The sequence below is a fragment of the Carassius carassius genome, chromosome 34 (genome assembly GCF_963082965.1).
Source record: "Carassius carassius chromosome 34, fCarCar2.1, whole genome shotgun sequence".
NCBI classification, from domain to species: Eukaryota; Metazoa; Chordata; class Actinopteri; order Cypriniformes; family Cyprinidae; genus Carassius; species Carassius carassius.
Window position 1 is genome coordinate 30,265,378 of NC_081788.1, and position 26,515 is coordinate 30,291,892.

The 26,515-nt window shown below is 46.6% G+C and overlaps 2 protein-coding genes across 2 annotated transcripts; both read right to left on the reverse strand.

The window, feature by feature from the left end:
• Positions 1-2,620: 2,620 nt before the first annotated feature.
• Positions 2,621-8,459, reverse strand: LOC132115056 (fibroin heavy chain-like). The gene is made up of 4 exons (XM_059523464.1): positions 8,288-8,459; positions 8,070-8,150; positions 6,558-7,758; positions 2,621-2,633 (listed from the first exon to the last, which is right to left on the reverse strand). The coding sequence occupies exons 1-4, from the start codon at positions 8,367-8,369 to the stop codon at positions 2,621-2,623; spliced, it is 1,377 nt and encodes a 458-aa protein (XP_059379447.1). The 5' UTR covers positions 8,370-8,459.
• Positions 8,460-17,857: 9,398 nt separating this feature from the next.
• On the reverse strand, positions 17,858-19,757 carry LOC132115057 (fibroin heavy chain-like). The gene is made up of 4 exons (XM_059523465.1): positions 19,706-19,757; positions 18,971-19,380; positions 18,895-18,919; positions 17,858-18,735 (listed from the first exon to the last, which is right to left on the reverse strand). Coding segments are annotated over exons 1-4 (1,131 nt in total). The 5' UTR covers positions 19,707-19,757; the 3' UTR covers positions 17,858-18,040.
• Positions 19,758-26,515: the final 6,758 nt, after the last annotated feature.

Consider the following 26,515-nt stretch of genomic DNA (forward strand, 5'->3'; position numbering starts at 1 on the left):
TAGCTGACCTCTGATACACATATTTGGCATTTATCAGGATTTAGCGTTACCCCTCTTTCTCTTGTCCATTTCAGCATGTCCCTGAGGTTGTTGTCGTGTTCAAGCTTTGTCTTGCCGAAAACGAGTATGTCGTCGACGATGGCAGCTACACCTGTGAGGCCCTCATATGTCTCTTCGACGCGCCATTGGAATTCGTCTTGAGCTGAATTGATTCCGGGTGGCAGCCTAAGGAACCTTTATCTGCCGAATGGGGTGTTAAATGTTGTTAGCAGGGATGACGTTGTACTCAGCTTTATGGCCCAATAGCCTGATTTGGCGTCGAGGACACTGAAGTACTTCGCTGCGGCAAGCTTTGTGGTGACATCCTCTAAAGTCGGTAAGGGGTAGTGTGGCCTTTTTATCGCCTTGTTGAGGTCTCTGGGGTCCAGGCAGATCCTCAGCTTGCCAGTCTGGGGTTTTTCTACAACAACAAGGGCATTAACCCATTCTGTGGGCTCTGTCACTTTGCAAATTATGTTGCTCTCTTCCACCTTGTCGAGGTCTTTTTTCAGTCTGTCTCGCAGAGCGATCGGTACTCTTCGTGGTGGGTACATTACTGGTGTGGCGTGTGGGTCGACATGGAGGTTGCACTCCCCTGGAAACTCTCCTATGCCCTGGAATATGTCTGTGTATTCTTTAAGGAGGCTGTCTGTATCTGTGCATGGTTTCGCTTCTCCCTCGGCCACAGTTAGTATCAGCTTGATTAACTTAAGGTCTAGGCTAGCTCTCATCCCTAGGATGGGGGGTGCTTTGGTGTCCACTATGTAGAATTCGAGCACAATGGAGGTGTTTTTTCTTCGTCATCAGTTAGGAACCTAGGTGTGCTATTTGATCGCAATCTTTCCTTAGAAAGCCACGTTTCTAGCATTTGTAAAACTGCATTTTTCCATCTCAAAAATATATCTAAATTACGGCCTATGCTCTCAATGTCAAATGCAGAAATGTTAATCCATGCTTTTATGACCTCAAGGTTAGATTATTGTAATGCTTTATTGGGTGGTTGTTCTGCACGCTTAGTAAACAAACTACAGCTAGTCCAAAATGCAGCAGCAAGAGTTCTTACTAGAACCAGGAAGTATGACCATATTAGCCCGGTCCTATCAACACTGCACTGGCTCCCTATCAAGCATCGTATAGATTTTAAAATATTGCTTATTACCTATAAAGCCCTGAATGGTTTAGCACCTCAGTATTTGAATGAGCTCCTTTTACATTATAATCCTCTACGTCAACAGTGAACAGTACCCTGTCAGAGCTAGTGTTTTTGCTCATATGTATCTAAACACCACTGACTGCAGCCAACTCCTATAATAGCACACTTCTACAGTGAGTGTCCATTATAAAACACTTGCCAGACACACGACCATACTGAAATGTGCTTGTGCAAAAAGCTATCAGGGAGCACACAGACACTGTCTGTTTGCACATTAACATGTCTCCTGAAGGTCAGGGTTCGAAATGACGGGGGTCTGGGGGGGTCCCGGACCCTCCATAAGTCATTAGGGACCCACCATAAGAATTCATTTTTGGATTTTGGGGGGTCCCCGACAAATATATTTTAACATTAAAAATGATTGTGAAATTTATAGGTTTTAGTGACATTTTGTATTTATAACGGTAATTAATTGATTTCCTAGCGCGAGGCAGCAATCAGGACAGCTATTAGCCGATTGAGTTCCTATACAGCGTCACAGATAGTTGTGGTGCTCCCGCAGACACATACTAGATGAACGCGGCAAAAAGAGACATTATAAAGAGTGAAATCCTGAATGAAAATCCTGTAAGTGCTTCGATTGTGTTTATATATCCATAATTGCTTATAGTAAAATATTAGGAGTTAGGAGTTGGAGCCCAAGAGCGGTTTCCCACTGAAGCTAAGCAGGGCTGAGCCTGGTCAGTACCTGGATGGGAGACCTCCTGAGAAAACTAGGTTGCTGCTGGAAGAGGTGCTAGTGAGGTCAGCAGGGGGTGCTCACCCTGTGGTCTGTGTGGGTCCTAGCGCCCCAGTGTAGTGATGGGGACACTATACTGTCAACAAGCACCGTCCTTCGGATGAGACGATAAACCGAGGTCCTGACTCTCTGTGGTCATTAAAAATCCCAGGAAGTCTTTCGAAAAGAGTAGAGGTGTGACCTCGGCATCCTGGCTAAATTCGCCCATTGGCCTCTGACCATCAAGGCCTCCTAACAATCCCCATATCTGCTGATTGGCTTCATCACTCTGTCTCCTCTCCACCAGTAAGCTGGTGTGTGGTGGGCGTTCTGGCGCAATATGGCCAGATCATCCAGGTGGATGCTGCACACTGGTGGTGGATGAGGAGATACCCCCTGCCAATGTAAGCGCTTTGAGTGTCTAGAAGAGCGCTATATAAATGTAATGAATTATTATTATTATTATTAGTTCGAGATCCTATATCAAAAGTTGCTTTAACTAACATTAGAGATACCCAGTGTAATGTAGAAGAGTACATTTGTCAACTTTTCTTGCTAGCTGTAACTTATGTGTATAAAGCCAAATGATCTGCGAGCATGACTGCACATGAGAGCTTGGTAAGCAATCTGGGAAGCTAATATTATTTTTCTTAATTTAGCATCCTGCACATGGAGAGAAAAACAGGAAAAGGAAAGATCACCAACTTTTTTCAAGGGTAAATTGTGCTTATGAGATAGCATGGCTGTTGGGGGAAATTGCAGAAATCAGGGATGCAAAAACAGCGCGCTTTTCGGCGCCTCCCGCCTAGTGGTTCTTTTTCTCTATGGTATCTGCAACTGCATCAAATTCTCATCAAATTCTGCTTTAAAAAACTTCCTGTCAATACAGAACGAAATATGCTGTAGCCTATTTTGCCGTCAATACTGCCAACGTTGTCTTTGCTGTATCTGTAGGCTATATATTTATGTTAAACATCCAAATGTAGACCGGTCTGTCGGCGCACAGAGCCACAAAGTCGCAGACAGAAGTTCGTGAACAACACCGAATTCCATTGTCTTTCTTATCGGTTTGAACGGAAAAAAAAATGAACGATGTGTCCAAAAAAAAGAAGTCAAAGTGCCCGTCTCAACGAGTTTCCCCATAAACGCAGTCGGAGAAAGAAAACGGATGCGTGTCATTACCGGTATTAGATAAATGCATTTATCTTAAAGGGACAGCAACCCAATATACCTGCAGCTGTTTGTGTCACCAAAGCCAATCAAACAACAAAAGAGAAAGAGAAAATACACTTTTGTAGCTAAAGATGAACTGTATTAATTATATGAATCATATTCAATGTATACATTGAATGCAGTGTTATTTTACATTTAATTTATTCGATTTCTGTAACTAAATACAGTTAATTTACCTGAAAAACCAAAAGCAATGCTTTATTTCAAATGTATTTTTGTTCTATTGCATTTATATATGCTTGTACTTTATTATTTTCTATGCAGAAGCACTAGGCCGGCCCTACAAAATTACACCAATCATCCTCGAACTTTACAAAAAGAGCTACCCAAATCATCAGGTGAAATTGTTTTCGGGAAGTATTGGAAGGAGTAGTGAAGCAAGAAGTGATAGATAGTTTTTCAGAATTTCATTTTACTCTGTGTCTATATGGGTGGGTCGGCGATGTAAGTATCTAGATATTTGCAGCGGGGTGAGGGCTTCGATTACCTCTCTCTTTTTTGATCATACATTTGTTTGCTAATTAATCAAATTTTAGGGGACCCCCCCAAGAGTCCCAAGTCATTTCGAACCCTGCTGAAGGTCACTGTAATCGATTATACCCCCATTACAACCATCATCCATCTGAACTTTACTGATTTGCTTTATTCAACCGGTGCTAAAGGCTCATGACACTGATTTATAATGCAGATGCACAAAAGCATGCTCTTCTCTATCACTGGGAGTTTTATTTCAGAATTAATGAGATGTTTTTGAGAAGACAAAAATAAATTTAAAAAAAGTTTACAGAAGGTGCGGAAAAGAGCTGGTGCCATTTGAGTCCCCATGACATGTGGTATATTTAGTTTAAAAAAAATAATAATAATTGTCTAATACTGCAAATGTCCAGGTCTCATGGAGAGGAACTTACACAAAGCACTGATGCCAGAACTGGGTTATGTGAGAAAGTCAAACAACACAACTTACAATCAAGCAATTTTCTTTTTATTTAAGGGAAGGAGGCAGAGATACAGTCTTTCTGAAATGTTGTAGCAAAAAGGGAAAAATTCTTATGAACACCGCACTGAATTGAAAAGATCTCCAGTAGGCGTTACGCAAAATGCCAAGAAAAGTTTCAAAGACCACAATTTCCCTGACCACATCACGGACCAACTCCCTGGCCACTACCAGTTCCCTGGCCATAGCCGCTTTCCTGACCAACTCCCTGTCCACTACCAGTTCCCTGGCCATAGCCGCTTCCCTGACCAACTCCCTGTCCACTACCAGATCCCTGGCCGTAGCCGCTTCCCTGACCAACTCCCTGGCCATTACCAGTCCCCTGGCCATAGCCGCTTCCCTGACCGTAGCCACTTCCCTGACCAACTCCCTGTCCACTACCAGTTCCCTGGCCATAGCCGCTTCCCTGACCAACTCCCTGTCCACTACCAGATCCCTGGCCGTAGCCGCTTCCCTGACCATAGCCACTTCCCTGACCAACTCCCTGGCCACTACCAGTCCCCTGGCCATAGCCGCTTCCCTGGCCATAGCCGCTTCCCTGACCAACTCCCTGTCCACTACCAGATCCCTGGCCGTAGCCGCTTCCCTGACCATAGCCACTTCCCTGACCAACTCCCTGTCCACTACCAGTTCCCTGGCCATAGCCGCTTCCCTGACCAACTCCCTGTCCACTACCAGATCCCTGGCCGTAGCCGCTTCCCTGACCATAGCCACTTCCCTGACCAACTCCCTGGCCACTACCAGTCCCCTGGCCATAGCCGCTTCCCTGACCGTAGCCGCTTCCCTGACCAACTCCCTGTCCACTACCAGTTTCCTGGCCATAGCCACTTGCCTGACCGTAGCCGCTTCCCTGACCAACTCCCTGTCCACTACCAGTTCCCTGGCCATAGCCGCTTCCCTGACCAACTCCCTGTCCACTACCAGATCCCTGGCCGTAGCCGCTTCCCTGACCGTAGCCACTTCCCTGACCAACTCCCTGGCCACTACCAGTCCCCTGGCCATAGCCGCTTCCCTGACCGTAGCCGCTTTCCTGACCAACTCCCTGTCCACTACCAGTTCCCTGGCCATAGCCGCTTCCCTGACCGTAGCCGCTTCCCTGACCAACTCCCTGTCCACTACCAGTTCCCTGGCCATAGCCGCTTCCCTGACCAACTCCCTGTCCACTACCAGTTCCCTGGCCATAGCCGCTTCCCTGACCAACTCCCTGTCCACTACCAGATCCCTGGCCATAGCCGCTTCCCTGACCGTAGCCGCTTCCCTGACCGTAGCCGCTTCCCTGACCGTAGCCGCTTCCTTGACCACTACCAGTTCCCTGGCCATAGCCGCTTCCCTGACCGTAGCCGCTTCCCTGACCAACTCCCTGTCCACTACCAGTTCCCTGGCCATAGCCGCTTCCCTGACCAACTCCCTGTCCACGACCAGTTCCCTGGCCATAGCCGCTTCCCTGACCAACTCCCTGACCAAAACCAGTTCCCTGACCAACGCCCTGACCGCTTCCCTGACCACCACCCTGTCCGCTTCCCTGGCCGGCACCCTGGCCCTGTCCGCTTCCCTGGCCGGCGCCCTGTTCGCTTCCCGCACCCTGTCCGCTTCCCTGGCCGGCACCCTGTCCGCTTCCCTGTCCGGCACCCTGTCCGCTTCCCTGACCGGCGCCCTGTCCGCTTCCCTGACCCTGTCCGGCGTCCTGTCCGCTTCCCTGACCCTGTCCGGCGTCCTGTCCGCTTCCCTGACCGGCGCCCTGTCCGCTTCCCTGACCGGCACCCTGTCCGCTTCCCTGACCGGCACCCTGTCCGCTTCCCAGGCCGCTTCCCTGACCCTGTCCGGCGCCCTGTCCGCTTCCCTGACCGGCGCCCTGTCCGCTTCCCTGACCCTGGCCGGCACCCTGTCCGCTTCCCTGACCCTGGCCGGCACCCTGTCCGCTTCCCAGGCCGCTTCCCTGACCCTGTCCGGCACCCTGTCCGCTTCCCTGACCGGCGCCCTGTCCGCTTCCCTGACCCTGGCCGGCACCCTGTCCGCTTCCCTGACCCTGGCCGGCACCCTGTCCGCTTCCCAGGCCGCTTCCCTGACCCTGTCCGCTTCCCAGGCCGCTTCCCTGACCGGCACCCTGTCCGCTTCCCTGACCGGCACCCTGACCGCTTCCCTGACCACCACCCTGTCCGCTTCCCTGGCCGGCACCCTGGCCCTGTCCGCTTCCCTGGCCGGCGCCCTGTCCGCTTCCTGCACCCTGTCCGCTTCCCTGTCCGGCACCCTGTCCGCTTCCCTGTCCGGCACCCTGTCCGTTTCCCTGACCGGCACCCTGTCCGCTTCCCTGACCCTGTCCGGCGTCCGGTCCGCTTCCCTGACCGGCGCCCTGTCCGCTTCCCTGACCCTGGCCGGCACCCTGTCCGCTTCCCAGGCCGCTTCCCTGACCCTGTCCGGCGCCCTGTCCGCTTCCCTGACCGGCGCCCTGTCCGCTTCCCTGACCCTGGCCGGCACCCTGTCCGCTTCCCTGACCCTGGCCGGCACCCTGTCCGCTTCCCTGACCCTGGCCGGCACCCTGTCCGCTTCCCAGGCCGCTTCCCTGACCGGCACCCTGTCCGCTTCCCTGACCGGCGCCCTGTCCGCTTCCCTGACCGGCACCCTGTCCGCTTCCCAGGCCGCTTCCCTGACCGGCACCCTGTCCGCTTCCCTGACCCTGTCCGGCGCCCTGTCCGCTTCCCTGACCCTGTCCGGCGCCCTGTCCGCTTCCCTGTCCGGCGCCCTGTCCGCTTCCCTGTCCGGCGCCCTGTCCGCTTCCCTGACCGGCGCCCTGTCCGCTTCCCTGACCGGCGCCCTGTCCGCTTCCCAGGCCGCTTCCCTGACCCTGTCCGGCGCCCTGTCCGCTTCCCTGACCGGCGCCCTGTCCGCTTCCCTGACCGGCACCCTGTCCGCTTCCCAGGCCGCTTCCCTGACCCTGTCCGGCACCCTGTCCACTTCCCTGACCGGCACCCTGTCCGCTTCCCGCACCCTGTCCGCTTCCCTGGCCCTGTCCGGCACCCTGTCCGCTTCCCTGTCCGGCGCCCTGTCCGTTTCCCTGTCCGGCGCCCTGTCCGCTTCCCTGACCCTGTCCGGCGCCCTGTCCGCTTCCCTGACCCTGGCCGGCACCCTGTCCGCTTCCCAGGCCGCTTCCCTGACCCTGTCCGGCGCCCTGTCCGCTTCCCTGACCCTGGCCGGCACCCTGTCCGCTTCCCTGACCCTGGCCGGCACCCTGTCCGCTTCCCTGTCCGGCACCCTGTAAGCTTCCCTTGCCGGCGCCCTGGCCCTGGCCGGTGCCCTGGCCGCTTCCCTGGCCCTGGCCGCTTCCCTGACCGCTTCCCAGGCCGCTTCCCTGACCCTGGCCGCTTCCCTGACCGGCACCCTGTCCGGCGCCCTGTCTGTTTCCCTGACCGGCGCCCTGACAGCTTCCCTGGCCACTTGGTTCACTGCATCCATGGCCACTGGTGGTTGGGCAACATTTCTGTGTGGCAGGACACTGGCCATCATGGACACAGTTTTTAGCAGACAGTGGAATGTTCTTTGGGTCAGGACATTGACCTGGTTTCACTGCATGGACAAAGACAGTCAGCTTTAGTTTATGTGCATGGACTGTATGCCATGTCAAATATACAGCAAAAGACTTAAGACAAAGAATTTTATTCCAAGAATTAGTCCAGTGTATTTTGTAAAGCCATCCGTTGTTTTAAACTACCCTAAAAGGAGGAATTCAAACCTACTTGACGAGAGTAACAGAAGGTAAAATTTTTAATTTTTTCCCCTCATTAAAATCGATGGACCAAAAAAAAAAAAATCATTTGATTTTTTTGGAGGACCCCCAACATCCATTATAAACTGAAACTCACTTGAACCAGGCTCACTGGAAACACGACGATCAGAAGAACATCTTTGATGGGACAGCAAGTCCGTCAGCTTCACCAGCTTGGCAATATGGCTCAAATCTTAATACAAATATTACATATTTATCTGCTTCAAAAATCAAGCATTTTAAAAATCTACCTATTCCTACATTCAAAGACCGAGTCACTTATTTTTTTGTTTCTTCAGGCTGTGTAATGAAGTCAACAGATCATCTCACCTAGAGTAGCATCGGTTATGTTCAAGGTTCCAAACAGACACAATAAAACAGAACCAAACAAGCAATACACTTGAGCTGTCATCCTCCCAGCCTACGATCTCGCAATGGTCTCTGCTGGAAAATGAATTGGTGTGCCAGAAAGAGCAAACAGTGAAGCACATAAAACTAAAACAAATAAGTGAGTTGTTGTAACAACATCCTCTGTAAATGGGGTTTTAAAGATCCAAGGAGATTAGGTCAACTCCAACCCTGATCAAACTCACCTGGCAGTAGCTTTCTAGTAATCTGAATGGAAGGCCTTGATTAGCTTGTTCAGGTGTGTTTGATTGGTGTTGTATGAGATGAATGCTGCATTCAAACCATTCACGTTATTGGTGTCTCTCATAGGCCTAGTCCACACGGACATGGGTATTTTTATAACCGGAGTTTTTCCTCCTGCGTTTAAAAAAAAAATCCTGTCCACATGAAAACGCCAAAACATGCTATCAAGCGCTGTCAAGAGCATGCCACACCAGCAGGCGGCGATATAACCCAAATTGTAAAGTCACCTTGGCCAATCAGAAGCAGTCAGCAGCGCACAATCTGACGTCAAACACAGCGGATAACGGCGCACACTCTGACGTCGCAAGGCAAAAACCCCGGTTATACTGTCCACACGACAACACTGCAACCGGCGTTTCTGAAAATGCTCACCCTGGCCGTAGTTTTCAAAAATGTTCGGTTTCGGTGCCCTGAAACTGCGTTTTCGTGTGGACGAAAGGCCGAACCGCGTAAAAAAAGTCACGGTTATAAAAATACCCATGTCCGTGTGGACAGGGCCTTATCTGAAGGCTTTTACACTGGACTCGTTTGCTGAGGTCCAAATGCGATTGTTCCTGGCGCCGCCCGCAGCGTGGTCTGCTTTCACACTTAATAGTTGTATCAAACCCAGGTGCGTTTGCAGTCACCTTACGTCATCGCAAACGCACACGGAAAACGCATGAAGAACACAACGCGACTGAGCATAGTTGCATAATTTTTTTCGCTATTTTGGTGCTATTATGCACAGCATAATAATACATTAATTATTTAATTTTAATTTATTTAATTTTGACTTTTAGGAGTGTGTGGAATCAACCTCGGCTCTCTCGTATGTTGAGGAAACAATCATATCGACAGTGTTACGCATGCGCAGGATACTTTACTTCCTGAACAAGTGTGCACCCGAATCCATGTTGCTTGCACATTCACACAAACCGTGCCACAGTTCAGGAGCAACCAAACTCAGACCATCTTCTTCAGGTAGTCTCGGGTTCGGTACTCCAGTGTGCACCAGGGTCCGATGACAGCGTTCACATAAGCGATTTTTCATTCGAACCGTGCCCTTTAGTGCGTCCGCACTAAACTGCCAGTGTGAAAGCCCTCTCTGATGCACACATCTGAGGTCTTGGAGCAGGGCTATTCAAATCTTGCCCTGGAGGGCCAATGCGGTGCAGAGTTTGGCTCCAACCCTAGTCAAACACACCTGAGCATGCTAATCAGTGTTTTTGGTATCATTAGAAAATCACATGGAGGTGACTTTGATCAGGGTTGGAGCCAAACTCTGCACCGTTGGAGGTGCAGATGTGCAGTGTTGGAGGTTCTCCGGGACCAGAATTGGGAACCACTGGTATACAGCATGGAAAGAGCTTTAAATTTATCAAAAACGGTCACTCATTCATCAGATCATTTTCAATAATAATCATGTAAAGCTAAAGAGAGTATAATAATGTTGTGTAGTCTTGAATACCATATGACACAGCTGATTATACTCACTTAAAAGATTCATTCGTCATAAAATTACTACTTCATATTTGCATTGGAGTCTTTCACACATGCTATGCAGATAATTTGAATTATATGATGTCATTACGTTGCTGCCTTGCCCATTACAATCATCATCCATCTGAACTTTACTGGTTTGCTTTAAGCATGTGCAAAAGGCTCATGACACTGATTTATAATGCAAATGCACAAAAGCATGCTCTTCTCCATCACTGGAAGTTTTATTTTGGCAGAATTAATGAGATCCTAACCTCAGGCATTCATAGGCTTGGTTTGAAAAAAAAAAAAACCTGTTTGCAGAAGGTGCAGAAACCAGCTGGTGCCATTTGAGTCCCCATGACATAAAGTGGAATATTTTGTGTAAAATGGGCCAAGACACCAAGTGTCCAGGTCTCATGAAAAGAAACTTACAAAGCACTGATGCCAGAACTCCGTTATGTTGAGAAAGTCAATCAGAAATCAGAATCAGAATCAGAAAGAGCTTTATTGCCAAGTATGCTTGCGCATACAAGGAATTTGTTTTAGTGACATAAGCTTCCAGTAAACAGAGACAACAACACACAGACAAAAAAAAAAAAAAAAAAAAAATTTACAGGAGATTTACAAATTGGCAAATAAATAAGTGTATAAACAATTGTGCTATAAATGATAATGGAATAGGATTGAGTGAGATGCAGGAATGTTCTAGGATGGAGGGGTAACAAATAAATATAAGGATATTGCACATTTTTGCATAAGCATACGTTTAAGTGGGAAACATTTAACTGTTCATGAGGTAGATTGCCTGGGGGAAGAAACTATTCTTGTGCCTTGCTGTTCTTGTATTTGCGGCTCTGAGGCGCCGGCCAGATGGCAAAAGTTCAAAGATGGGGTGACTTGGATGTGAGGGATCCAGAGTGATTTTCTGAGTCCTTTTCCTCACTCTGGATGTGTACAGTTCTTGGAGGGTGGGCAGGGGAGCACCAATAATCCTTTCAGCAGTCCGAACAGTTCTCTGTAGTCTTCTGATATCTGATTTTGTAGCTGAACCAAACCAGACAGTAATTGAAGTACACAGGACTGACTCAATGACGGCTGAGTAGAACTGTTTCAGCAGCTCCTGTGGCAGGTTAAACTTCCTCAGCTGGCGAAGGAAGTACAACCTTTGTTGGGCTTTTTTCACAATGGAGCCAATGTGATTGTCCCACTTCAGGTCCTGAGAGATGGTGGTTCCCAAGAATCTGAATGACTCCACTGCAGCCACAGTGCTGTTCATGATGGTGAGTGGGGAAAGTGCAGGGGGGTTTCTCCTAAAGTCCACAGTCATCTCCACTGTTTTGAGCGTGTTCAGCTCCAGGTTGTTAAGACTGCACCAGACAGCCAGCTGCTCAACCTCCTGTCTGTAAGCAGACTCGTCACCGTCCTGGATGAGGCCGATGACTGTAGTATCGTCTGCAAACTTCAGGAGCTTGACAGAGGGGTCTTTAGAGGTGCAGTCGTTGGTGTACAGGGAGAAGAGCAGAGGGGAGAGAACACATCCCTGAGGGGCACCAGTGTTGGTGGAGCAGCTGTTTGACATGAATTTCCCCAGTCTCACTAACTGTTGCCTATCTGTCAGAAAGCTGGTGATCCACTGACAGATAGAGCTAGGAACAGAGAGCTGGGTCAGTTTGGTTTGGAGGGTTGTTGGGATGATGGTGTTGAAAGCCGAACTAAAGTCCACAAACAGGATCCTCACATAAGTCCCTGTTTTGTCCAGATGTTGCAGGATGAAGTGCAATGCCATGTTGATTGCATCATCCACGGACCTGTTTGCTCGGTACGCAAACTGCAGGGGGTCCAGTAAGGGTCCAGTGATGTCCTTCAGATAAGCCAGAACCAGTTTTTCAAACGACTTCATGACGACAGACGTTAGAGCCACAGGTCTGTAGTCGTTAAGTCCTGTTATCTTGGGTTTCTTTGGAATGGGGATTATGGTGGAGCGTTTGAAGCAGGAAGGCACTTCACACAACTCCAGAGATCTGTTGAAGATCTGTGAAAAGATGGGGGCCAGCTGGTCAGCACAGATTTTCAGACAGGCTGGTGTAACGCCATCTGGGCCTGGTGCTTTTCTTCTTTTGTTTTTCTTGAAGACCTGGCGCACATCATCTTCACAGATTTGAAGAGCAGGAGGTATGGAGAGGGGGATTGCAGGAGGTGTTAATGGTTGTGTAGGGAGATGGTCAGAGTGGGTGTTGGGGGTTTCAAATCTACAATAAAACTCATTCAGGTCGTTAGCAAGTCGTTGATTAGCCTCAGTGCAAGGGGATGGTGTCTTGTAGTTTGTGATGGCTCTCAGTCCTCTCCAAACTGAAGTAGAGTCGTTGGAAGTAAACTGGTCTTCCAACTTTTTAGCATAGGTCTTTTTAGCCGCTCTAATCTCTTTGTTCAGTGTGTTCCTGGCCTGATTGTACAAGACCCTGTCCCCATTTCTGTAGGCATCCTCTTTGGCCTGACGAAGGTGTCTGAGTTTTACTGTAAACCATGGCTTATCATTGTTGAATGTTAAATAAGTCCTGGTAGGAATGCATATATCCTCACAGAAACTAATATAGGATGTTACAGTCTCTGTGAGTTCGTCCAGATCGGTGGTAGCAGCTTCAAAAACGCTCCAGTCTGTGATGTCAAAACAAGATTGTAAATCCTGCTCTGTTTCGCTGGTCCATCTCTTCACAGTCTTTACTACAGGTTTAGCAGATTTAAGTTTCTGCTTGTAGGTCGGTATAAGATGAACCAGACAGTGATCAGAACGTCCCAAAGCTGCTCGTGGAACAGAGTGATATGCATCCTTTATTGTGGTGTAACAGTGATCCAGTATATTACTGTCTCTGGTGGGACAGGTAACATGCTGTCTGTATTTTGGCAGTTCACGGGAGAGATTGGCTTTATTAAAGTCCCCAAGAATGATTAAAACAGAGTCCGGGTGTTGTTGTTCTGTGTCTGTGATCTGATCAGCGAGTTTCTGTAAAGCTGAGCTCACATGCGCTTGAGGTGGAATGTAAACACTAACCAGAATGAGCGAGTGAAACTCCCGCGGCGAATAGAACGGCTTGCAGTTGATAAACTGCGTTTCTAGATCAGGACAGCACATCTTCTTTAACACAGTTACATCTGTACACCACCGTTCATTGATGTAAAAGCATGTCCCGCCGCCGCGCGATTTCCCCGTTGATTCTGCGTCACGATCCGCTCTAAACTGCTGAAAGCCCGGCAGATGGAGTGCGCTGTCCGGTATGGCGTCATTCAGCCAGGTTTCCGTGAAACACAGAGCAGCAGAGTGAGAGAAATCCTTATTTGTCCGAGAGAGCAGAAGGAGTTCGTCCGTTTTGTTGGGTAGAGAGCGGAGATTTGCGAGATGGATGCTAGGCAACGGCGTTCGAAATCCGCGCTTCCTGAGTCTGACGAGCGCTCCCGCTCGCTTTCCCCGTCTGCGCGTCCTGAAGCGCTTGATCAGCGCCGCTGCTCCTCCGATAACAATGTTCAGTAAAACGTCTGTATAATATAAATCCGGAAAAATATCATGTGGTGTGTTCTGCCGAATGTTCAGCAGTTCATCCCTGGTGAAACTGATCGTGTTTGTTAAACAAAAAACAGGAAAAACGAACAAAAACAGTACAAACACTGGAGAGCCAAGCACTGAAGCAGCCATGTGCGGCGCCATCTTGGATTAATTGCCAAATGATAACAACTTTCAATCAAGCAATTTTCTTTTTATTTAAGGGAAGGAGGCAGAGAGACAGAGTCTTTCTGAACTGTTGTAGCAAAAAGGGGGAGAAAATCCACAAGAATAAAGAACTGAATTGAAGAGATCCAGTAGGTGTTATGCAAAATTCCTATGAAAGTGTCAAAGACCAGTTCATCACTCATGACCACATCACTGTTCATGACCACATCACTGACTGCTACCCCAGCCAACTCCTTGACCCTGGCCATAACCGCTTCCCTGACCCACGCCTTGGCCACTACCAGTTCCCTGACCGTAGCTGCTTCCCTGACCAACTCCTTGACCCTGGCCGTAGCCGCTTCTCTGGCCACTACCAGTTCCCTGACCATAGCAGCTTCCCTGACCACTACCAGTTCCCTGACCGTAGCCGCTTCCCTGACCAACTCCTTGACCCTGGCCGTAGCCGCTTACCTGGCCAATTCCTTGACCCTGGCCGTAGCCGCTTCCCTGGCCAACTCCTTGACCCTGGCCATAGCCACTTCCCTGGCCAACTCCTTGACCCTAGCCGTAGCCGCTTCCCTGGCCGTAGCCGCTTTCCTAGCCAACTCCTTGACCCTGGCCGTAGCCGCTTCCCTGACCGTAGCCGCTTCCCTGGCCAAGTCCTTGACCCTGGCCATAACCGCTTCCCTGTCCAACTCCTTGACCCTGGCCGTAGCCACTTCCCTGACCGAAGCCGCTTCCCTGGCCAACTCCTTGACCCTGGCTGTAACCGCTTCCCTGTCCACTACCGGTGCCCTGGCCGCTTCCCTGTCTGCTACCGGTGCCCTGGCCGCTTCCCTGTCCGCTACCGCTACCCTGGCCGTAACCACTTCCCTGGCCAACTCCTTGACCCTGGCCGTAACCGCTTCCCTGGCCGCTACCGGCGCCGCTTCCCTGACTGCTACCGGCGCCCTGGCCACTTCCCTGGACGTTACCAGTGCCCTGTCCGCTACCGGCGCCCTGGCCGCTTCCCTGGCCGCTACTGGCGCCCTGTCCTCTACCGGCGCCCTGGCCGCTTTCCTATCCGCTACCGGCGCCCTGGCCGCTTCCCTGTCCGCTTCCGGCACCCTGTCCGCTTCCCTGACCGCTACCGGCGCCCTGGCCGCTTCCCTGGCCGCTTCCCTGGCCGCTTCCCTGGCCGCTACCGGCGCCCTGGCCACTTCCCTGTCTGCTTCCGGAGCCCTGGCCGCTTCCCTGGCCACCACCCGCGCCCTGGCCGCTTCCCTGGCCGCCACCCGCGCCCTGGCCACTTCCCTGTCCGTTTCCGGCGCCCTGGCCACTTCCCTGGCCGCTACCGGTGCCCTGGCCGCTTCCCTGGCCGCTACCGGCGACCTGGCCACTTCCGGTGCCCTGGCCGCTTCCCTGTCCGCTTCCGGCGCCCTGGCCGCTTCCCTGTCCGCTACCGGCGCCTTGGCCACTTCCCTGCCCGCCCTGCCCGCGCAGCTGTCATGGTATTTTTATATATACATACATGTTTTTTTATGTGATGTGTATATATGATTTTTCCCATTATAACAAAATGAAAAGTCATACGACTTGAAACATTTTAAATAAAGATAATTGTCTACCAAGGTAAAGTATAGGATAATTTACACAAAAATATTTTCTGCAAGCTCCCCCCCCCCCCCCCCCCCAAAAAATAATAAAGAAAAATGTTAATTTATTTTCATAAATCACAATTGATATATAGAGTGCAACAGCAAAAACTGAGTTTTTTTTTTTTTTACATTTGTTTAGAGAAAAATTATAGACCAATTTGGTGTTTGGTTGTACAGTCGTGGCCAAAAGTTTTGAGAATTACGTAAATATTGGAAATTGGAAAAGTTGCTGCTTAAGTTTTATAATAGCAATTTGCATATACTCCAGAATGTTATGAAGAGTGATCAGATGAATTGCATAGTCCTTCGTTGCCATGAAAATTAACTTGATCCCAAAAAAACCTTTCCACTGCATTTCATTGCTGTCATTAAAGGACCTGCTGAGATCATTTCAGGAATCGTTTTGTTAACTCAGATGAGAATGTTGACGAGCACAAGGCTGGAGATCATTATGTCAGGCTGATTGGGTTAGAATGGCAGACTTGACATGTTAAAAGGAGAGTGATGCTTGAAATCATTGTTCTTCCATTGTTAACCATGGTGACCTGCAAAGAAACGCGTGCAGCCATCATTGCGTTGCATAAAAATGGCTTCACAGGCAAGGATATTGTGGCTACTAAGATTGCACCTAAATCAACAATTTATAGGATCATCAAGAACTTCAAGGAAAGAGGTTCAATTCTTGTAAAGAAGGCTTCAGGGCGTCCAAGAAAGTCCAGCAAGCGCCAGGATTGTCTCCTAAAGAGGATTCAGCTGCGGGATCGGAGTGCCACCAGTGCAGAGCTTGCTCAGGAATGGCAGCAGGCAGGTGTGAGCGCATCTGCACGCACAGTGAGGCCAAGACTTTTGGAAGACGACCTGGTGTCAAGAAGGGCAGCAAAGAAGCCACTTCTTTAAAAAAAAAACATCAGGGACATATTGATCTTCTGCAGAAAGTATAGTGAATGGACTGCTGAGGACTGGGGCAAAGTCATATTCTCTGATGAAGCCGCTTTCCGATTGTTTGGGGCATCTGGAAAAAGGCTTGTCTAGAGAAGAAAAGGTGAGCGCTACCATCAGTCCTGTGTCATGCAAACAGTAAAACATCCTGACACCATTCGTGTGTGGGGTTGCTTCTCATCCAAGGGAGTGGGCTCACTCACAATTCTGCCCAAAATCACAGCCATGAATAAAGAATGGTACCAAAACACCCTCCAACAGCAGCAACTTCCAACAATCCAACAACAGTTTGGTTAAGAACAATGCATTTTCCAGCACGATGGAGCACCGTGCCATAAGGCATAAGTGATAACTAAGTGGCTCGGGGACCAGAATGTTGAAATTTTGGATCCATGGCCTGGAAACTCCCCAGATCTTAATCCCATTGAGAACTTGTGGTCAATCCTCAAGAGGCGGGTGGACAAACAAAAACCCACTAATTCTGACAAACTCCAAGAAGTGATTATGAAAGAATGGGTTGCTATCAGTCAGGATTTGGCCCAGAAGTTGATTGAGAGCATGCCCGGTCGAATTGCAGAGGTCCTGAAAAAGAAGGGCCAACACTGCAAATACTGACTCTTTGCATAAATGTCATGTAATTGTCGATAAAAGCCTTTGAAACGTATGAAGTACTTGTAATTATATTTCAGTACATCACAGAAACAACTGAAACAAAGATCTAAAAGCAGTTTAGCAGCAAACTTTTTGAAAACTAATATTGATGTAATTTTCAAAACTTTTGGCCACAACTGTAGATTGGTCTGTCGGCGCACAGAGCCACAAAGTCGCAGACAGAAGTTCGTGAACACCGAATTCCCTTGTCTTTCTTATCGGTGTTTGAATGGAAAAAAAATGAACGAGGTGTCAGAAAAAAAGAAGTCAAAGTGCCCGTCTCAACGAGTTTCCCCATAAACGCAGTCGGAGAAAGAAAACGGAAATTACCCCAATCATCCTAGAACTTTACAAAAAGAGCTACTCAAATCATCAGGGGAAATTGTTTTCGGGAAGTATTGGAAGGAGTAGTAAAGCAAGAAGTAATAGTTTTTCAGAATTTAATTTTACTCTGTGTCTATATGGGTGGGTCGGGGATGTATCTAGATATTTGCAGCGGGGTGAGGGCTTCGATTACCTTTCTCTTTTTTGATCATACATTTGTTTGCTAATTAATAAAATTTTAGGGGACCCCCCAAGAGTCCCAAGTCATTTCGAACCCTGCTGAAGGTCACTGTAATCGATTATACCCCCATTACAACCATCATCCATCTGAACTTTACTGTTTAAAAAAAGTTTGCAGAAGGTGTGGAAAAGAGCTGGTGCCATTTGAGTCCCCATGACATGTGGTATATTTTGTTAAAAAAAATAAATAAATAAGTCTAATACTGCAAATGTCCAGGTCTCATGGAGAGGAACTTACACAAAGCACTGATGCCAGAACTGGGTTATGTGAGAAAGTCAAACACCACAACTTACAATCAAGCAATTTTCTTTTTATTTAAGGGAAGGAGGCGATACAGGAGAGATACAGTCTTTCTGAAATGTTGTAGCAAAAAGGGAAAAATTCTTATGAACACAGCACTGAATTGAAAAGATCTCCAGTAGGCGTTATGCAAAATGCCAAGTAAAGTTTCAAAGACCACAATTTCCCTGACCACATCACGGACCGCTTCCCTGGCCACTACCAGATCCCTGACCGTAGCCGCTTCCCTGACCAACTCCCTGGCCACTACCAGATCCCTGACCGTAGCCGCTTCCCTGACCAACTCCCTGGCCACTACCAGATCCCTGACCGTAGCCGCTTCCCTGACCGTAGCCGCTTCCCTGACCAACTCCCTGGCCACTACCAGATCCCTGGCCATAGCCGCTTCCCTGACCGTAGCCGCTTCCCTGACCAACTCCCTGTCCACTACCAGTTCCCTGGCCATAGCCGCTTCCCTGACCGTAGCCGCTTCCCTGACCAACTCCCTGTCCACTACCAGTTCCCTGGCCGTAGCCGCTTCCCTGACCGTAGCCGCTTCCCTGACCAACTCCCTGGCCACTACCAGATCCCTGGCCGTAGCCGCTTCCCTGACCGTAGCCGCTTCCCTGACCAACTCCCTGTCCACTACCAGTTCCCTGGCCGTAGCCGCTTCCCTGACCGTAGCCGCTTCCCTGACCAACTCCCTGTCCACTACCAGTTCCCTGGCCGTAGCCGCTTCCCTGACCAACTCCCTGGCCACTACCAGATCCCTGGCCGTAGCCGCTTCCCTGACCGTAGCCGCTTCCCTGACCAACTCCCTGTCCACTACCAGTTCCCTGGCCATAGCCGCTTCCCTGACCAACTCCCTGTCCACTACCAGTTCCCTGGCCATAGCCGCTTCCCTGACCAACTCCCTGTCCACTACCAGTTCCCTGGCCATAGCCGCTTCCCTGACCAACTCCCTGTCCACTACCAGTTCCCTGGCCATAGCCGCTTCCCTGACCAACTCCCTGTCCACTACCAGTTCCCTGGCCATAGCCGCTTCCCTGACCAACTCCCTGTCCACTACCAGTTCCCTGACCATAGCCACTTCCCTGACCAACTCCCTGTCCACTACCAGTTCCCTGACCATAGCCGCTTCCCTGGCCGGCACCCTGGCCCTGTCCGCTTCCCTGGCCGGCACCCTGGCCGCTTCCCTGGCCCTGGCCGGCACCCTGGCCGCTTCCCTGGCCCTGGCCGGCACCCTGGCCGCTTCCCTGGCCCTGGCCGGCACCCTGGCCGCTACCCGCGCCCTGGCCGTCTCCCTGTCCACTACCGGTGCCCTGGCCGCCTCCGGCACCCTGGCCGCCTCCCTGTCCGCGTCCCTGGCCGCTACCGGAGCCCTGGCCGCTTCCCTGGCCCTGTCCGCTTCGTTCACTGCATGCATGGCCACTGGTGGTTGGGCAACATTTCTGTGTGGCAGGACACTGGCCATCATGGACACAGTTTTTAGCAGACAGTGGAATGTTCTTCGGGTCAGGACATTGACCTGGTTTCACTGCATGGACACAGACAGTCAGCTTTAGTTGATGCGCATAGACTGTATGCCATGCCCATGTCAATATACAGCAGAAGACTTATGCCACGGAGTGAATTTTATTCCAAGAATTATTCCAGTGTATTTTGTAAAGCCATCCAGTGTTTTAAACTACCCTAAAAGGAGAAATTCAAACCTACTCTAGACAAGAGTAACAGAAGGCAAAATGTAATAATTCTCATCATTAAAATTAACGAGAAAAAAATAAAAATAAAATAAAAAACCCACACATGTATTAGATTTTTTTTTTGGAGGACCCAAGCATCTATTTTAAATGGAAACTCACTTGAACCAGGCTCACTGGAAACACGATCACATTGAAATCGAGAGCAGTCAGAGCAGTCTTGTCTTCCAGAGCAGTCTTGTCTTCCAGAGCAGTCTTGTCTTCCAGAGCAGTGTCTATCAGAAGAACATCCTCGATGGGACAGCAACTCTTTCAGCCTCAGCAGATTGCCAATGCCTTAACACAATATAACATTTATCTGCTTCAAATCAAGCATTTTAAAAGATCTACTACCCATTCCTTATCCTACACACAAAGACGAAGGGTCACTTATTTTTGGGGTTTCTACAGGCTGTGTAAATGAAGCCGACAGATCATCTCACCTAGAGTAGCATCGGTTATGTTCAAGTTTCCAAACAGACACAATAAAACTGCACCAAATGAGCAATACATTCGAGCTGTCATCCTCCCAGCCTACGATCTCACAATGGGCTCTGCTGGAAAATGGTCTGAATTGGCGTATCAGAAGGAGCAGATAGCTAAATATAGCCAAAGCGCATAAAACTAAAACAAATAAATGTGTTGTTGTAACAGCATCCTCTGTAAATGGGGTTTTAAAGATCCAAGGAGATCAGGTCAACTCCAACCCTGATCAAACTCACCTGCCAGTAGCTTTCTAGTAATCTGAATGGAAGGCCTTGATTAGCTTGTTCAGGTGTGTTTGATTGGGGTTGTATGAGATGAATGCTACATTCAAACCATTCACGTTTTTGGTGTCTCTCTTATCTGATGCACAAATTTGAGGTCTTGGAGTTTTCACCAATGAGTTGATGAGTTAAATCAGGTGCGTCTGAATAGGGAGACATCTAAAATGTGCAGTGTTAGAGGTTCTCCGGGACCAGAATTGGGAACCACTGGTATACAGCATGGAAAGAGCGCTCCCTTTAAATTTTTCAAAAAGGTCACCCATTCATCATGACCTCACAAAGTTAACCAATGTGTCTACACAATGTGTTTTTACTCACTTAAAATGTCTACAGGATGACATTTGAATTTTTTTTATTCATTTTCTATGAAGTTATGAGCATGATTGAACTCAGGATTCCAACCTAAACACAATGCTTTGTAGAAGTAAACAAATATGTCTGTGATTGGCTACTTTGCTCACCTCTGTGAAAATGCTTTGTAAAATCATGTGACACTTTCCAAAACAGAAGGGCAGATACACTGGATTATTTTCCAAATAGATTTCGTCATGCTATTATTACAAAGAAAACAGATCCTAGACCAGGAGTTATGGGCAGCTAAAAGCAATCAGTTAGACTATTTTACACTATGAGTTAGACCAGTGGTCACCAACCTTTTCAAGCCTAAGATTACATCCAAAGTCCAAATGTAAACCGATCTACCACTTGCAAAAACATTATGAAAAACAAGGTTCTACTTTGAGATTCTTTGTTGCCTGTTAGCACTAGCAAAATATTTAACTATACAAATAGTATATAACTATACAAACTGTCAACTATAATTCAACATTTTCAACAGTAATATAACATTAAGTATTTCCACAGGCTTATTACTTATATATAAACACAATAATCAGTCAATTACAGGCCTAAGCCAAAAATGTACTGTTTCACATTCCCTTTTAAAACATATTTCAAACACTTCAAAATGGAAATACTCAGGTTGGTGCAACAAGCATACACAATATTATGACAAGTCATCCTTCAATTCTTCAAAAATATTTTCACACAAATTACAGACCTACATTCATCACCTCAATAATCAATCAATTACAGGCCTAAAACAATCATGTACAACACTGATTTTCTTTCCCTTTTTCAACAACATAAAACACAAAACACTTTTAACAATAACAGATTTCAAACTAGCAATACTCCCTCACTCTGAATGACATCATTTTAACATTGCGCGTGCTCCGCATCCGAAGATGCACGACTTTGTTTAAAATGAGAAAATGTATTTGTGGCGAGTGGGGTCGGGCCGAGGGACGTGGGAACAAGGAGTGAGGCCGGCAATGATTGGGCAAATCAGTGACACCTGCGACCCACCGCCGGTCTCGAGTCCCACGTAGGAGATGGAAGGATATAAAACTGGAGCGACGACAGTGAAGGACGAGAGAGGACCAGGCCTGGGCTCTTAGTTGTGTTTTGGTTTTTATTTGAGCGCACCAGTCGTCCGTGAGGGGCTGGTGTGCTGTTTTGTGTTTATTTTGTATTAAAATGTTATTTGATTGTCCGCCGGTTCCCGCCTCCTTCTTCCCGACGATTACAAAGGTTTTTATCATTACAGTATTGTTTAGGGAAAATAAGTTGATTTTAAATTTCATGGCATCAGCACATCTCAAAAAGGTTTACCTCTGTGTGGCATCCACTCTTCTTTTTATAACAGTCTGTAAACGTCTGGGGACTGAGGAGACAAGTTGATCAAGTTTAGGAATAGGAATGTTGTCCCATTCTTGTCTAATACAGACTTCTAGTTGCTCAACTGTCTTAGGTCTTCTTTATCGCATCTTCCTCTTTATGATGTGCCAAATGTTTTCTATGGGTGAAAGATCTGGACTGTAGGCTGGCCATTTCAGTATCCGGATCCTTCTTCTACACAGCCATGATGTTGTAATTGATGCAGTATGTGGTCTGGCATTGTCATGTTGGAAAATGCGAGGTCTTCCCTGGAAGAGACGATGTCTATATGGGAGCATATGTTGTTCTAGAACTTGGATATATCTTTCATCATTGATGGTGCCTTTCCAGATGTGTAAGCTGCCCATGCCACACACACTCATGCAACCCCATACCATCAGAGATGCAGGCTTCTGAACTGAGCGCTGATAACAATTTGGGTTGTCCTTGTCCTCTTTAGTCTGGATGATCTGGCGTCCCAGTTTTCCAAAAAGAACTTCAAATTATGATTCGTCTGACCACAGAACAGTTTTCCACTTCGCCACAGTCCATTTTAAATGAGCCTTGGTCCAGAGAAAACTCCTGCGCTTCTGGATCATGTTTAGATATGGCTTCTTTTTTGACCTATAGAGTTTTAGCTGGCAATGGCGAATGGCACGGTGGATTGTGTTCATGACAATGTTTTCTGGAAGTATTCCTGAGCCCATGTTGTGATTTCCATTACAGTATCATTCCTGTATGTGATGCAGTGCTCTATAAGGGCTGAAGATCACGGGCATCCAGTCTGGTTTTCCGGCCTTGACCCTTACACACAGAGATTGTTCCAGATTCTCTGAATATTTGGATGATATTATGCACTGTAGATGATGATAACTTCAAACTCTTTGCAATTTTTCTCTGAGAAACTCTTTTCTGATATTGCTCCACTATTTTTCACCGCAGCATTGGGGGAATTGGTGATCCTCTGCCCATCTTGACTTCTGAGAGACACTGCCGCTCTGAGAGGCTCTTTTTATACTCAATCATGTTCCCAATTGACCTAATAAGTTGCAAATTGGTCCTCCAGCTGTTCCTTATATGTACATTTAACTTTTCTGGCCTCTTATTGCTACCTGTCCCAACTTTTTTGGAATGTGTAGCTCTCATGAAATCCAAAACGATATTTGGCATGACATTTCAAAATGTCTAACTTTCAACATTTGATATGTTATCTATATTCTATTGTGAATAAAATATAAGTTTATGAGATTTGTAAATGTAATTCATTTCCTTTTATACTCACAATTTGTTCAGTGTCCAAAACATTTTTGGAATCTGGTTTGTAAATTTTATTGAAGCGTGAAGAAACTTTCTCTTGAGTGGAGTAGCGGTTCATGAAATGATGCAAGCAGCAATGTGATTGGCATTGAACTTTTTAATTTTTAACACATGTATCACAAAACAACACAAAAAAATGCATGAAAAAATAACTCGTCTATTTTTAAGAGTGCATGACTTATTGATAAATTTTGGATTTGGATTCGAATTGAAGTCTAATGATCCAATGGACAATTCATAAAGAACCATCTTTTTCAATCCTGAATGAATCAGCCATGCTAAATGTAATGTTGCATCCCAAATATGTATGTAGATAGCCTAGGCTATGTGTGTATTTATGTGTGTGTCTGTTGATAGGCCTATGCAGGTGAAATGATTTGCATTTACACATATCCGCAAAAATAGCCAAAAACGCTGTATTACGTCTGCCAGGCCAGTAGTTGGCGCTGTCACCTTGTTAGTAAACAGTACCTGCAGGGAAGGCTTGATTATATGATGTATATGATGCGTCTCCACTGTTGGTAATATTGGTGAAGTATATCCACACTTTTTAGCTTTAGCAAACTCTTAAGCAGCAACAACAGACCCATACTCCACCATTGTTGTGTATGTTTGTTCGCGCTTGCCTTTAAAAGTACTGCGCAATACCTAACATGTACTATACGATCACTAGGGCTGCTACAAACAATGCATCACAAATCGAGAAATGATTCTGCATCGATTCTGAGATTTTCAGTAGGCATCGTGATTCTCTCTTGAATTCTGAGCTAGTTTTTAACAGCAGATTGCACTACTTGCTTTAGAAATAGCCATATTCTGCTTGCTTCCAGTTCCTTACACACACACCACTTAAACCTAAAATAATAATTCATAATGTTTGAAAAGACTAAAGCAAATTACAAGGATGTTCACAGAATCGATTCGAGAGAGAATCACGATGCATTACGAAAATCTCAGAATCGAACCGTGAATGGCAATGCATTGATTTATTGTCCCAGCCCTACTGATCACTGATTGAGGACATGCCTCTCTTCACTTCCCTGGCCACCAAACTCAAAACTTCCCTAGTCACTCCTGTAGTTTTGGACCTTCTCCTATCTCTCACCCTGTGAAATAAATGCATCAAGTGTTAGCCGATAATTGATGTACGCAATGTGTGGCTTAGTTGTAACACCCAGTGTGTTGTGTTTACCTCAGCACTGGCTCGATAGCGTTTTTCTCATCTTTTAAAATGGTACAATCTTTTAGTCAAGAAGACGGTAATCACAGTAATGTAAGATTGGACTAACATACTTTCACACATTTTTAAAAAATCGAAAAACAACTACAGTTCTATAAGAAGAAATACTTGCATGCTGCTGAAAGAGTTTCTCCTGTGGTTCTCATCCAAACTTTGCCGAAATCTCTTGAAAGATGGTGGGAAGACATCTGCTGATAGTGTGGTGAAAAGCCCGGAAGCACGTCATGGTTGACCCAGTGCAACTATCTAAAAAGTCTGTTACTTTTTACCCTGTATACTTTGTGCCCCGCTCTACCACTTGTGGATTGTTGTGATGTTTTAATCAGCTGTTTGGACTCTCATTCTGACGGCACCCATTCTCTGCAGAGCATCCACTGGTGAGCAAGCGACACAATGCTACATTTCTCCAAATCAGATGAAGAAATAAATTCATCTATATCTTGGATGGCCTGAGGATGAGCAAATTTTCAGCAAAAAAATGTGTTTTAGGTGAGCTGAAATCCAGCTCAACTGCAGGATAAACGGCGTGTTTTCAAATGCAGTAACTTCACGCAGCTAACTCACTGCTTTATGAAAGTTCAAGTTAGTAGAAAAACTTGGCCATAAAATATAAATATTGTGTGCTGATCCAACATAAGGATTAATAAACGTGCTTATTTTTTGGTATTAATTTATGAATCTTCAAATAGCATTTATTGTAAAATATTACGATTACGACTTTTTGCAGCATGTAGGCTATGTAATTAAAATACCCAATTTTGAGTGAATACTGTATATGTAAATAATGATTCAAAATCAGCAGAAAATATACATTTGTCATTCAGAGTCTACATTTTGGTGGAAAATAAATTGCTAATGCAATAGAGGCTTTAGTTCAAGAATAACAGTGAAAGGGAGATCAAATGATGACTGTATTTAATAATGCATTTTTTTTTTGTGTCATTTATATGAAACTGAATGGATTTCCTGTCATCAAAAGCATTGATGTTGAAGTTGCAAGATACTGTGGATCATTTAACATCCATGACATTTCACTCGAATCTAAAACAAGGGAAATGGCAGGTCAGGAGATGATCCTGCTAAGCAGCACATAAGGAACATAACATTAGTAGCATAATACAGCGAGCTGAAAGCATCTCAGAGCCATTAAGATCTATTTATCCTTTAGAAGACTATATTTATCCACCAAGACCAGACTGATCTGTGTTATGAATGAGATCATACAGAGAATATTATCACTATCTCCTTATAAAACTTCTACTGAATGACTGTAAAATAAAGAAATACATTTAAATAAAAAGTATAGATATAATGTGCCAAACTGTCCAAAAAGTTAATCAGAAAATAATTATTATAGAAAAACTGAAATAGTAGTAGATGAACTACTAAAAATTGTTAGCATTTTACTTTTTTAAGCTGCTTGACCACAGTTCATTTTGTTTTAACACGCCTTTTAGAAACAAATACAGACCAAAGTGGACTAAAATCAATTAAAATGATGCTAGACTTTTTATAAAAGAAAAAGATGCTCAATACAACTCCGGTAGGACAACACACTTGCTAACCAAAGTTGATTTATTATATTAAAACTACCTATTTTCTATTTTGCAGAACAGCAGAATAACGCTAGTTTTTAATGCTCTCTTATTTGTTAAGAATCATCTTAATCATTATCATCTTAACTGGAAGTTTGCTGGTTCAAAACCAGGCTTCAGCTATTCTTGAACAGTGATTTCAGAGAAGGGGCAAGTTATTAGATAGTGATTAAAGACTCTTTAAGACAAACTTTCTTTTTTTATGAATTGCATTTAACCAAATGGCGTCAGTTTTGATTACATGCGGTCTTTAAACAAAAGAAGCTCTCTCTCTTTCTATGTGTGTGTGTGGATG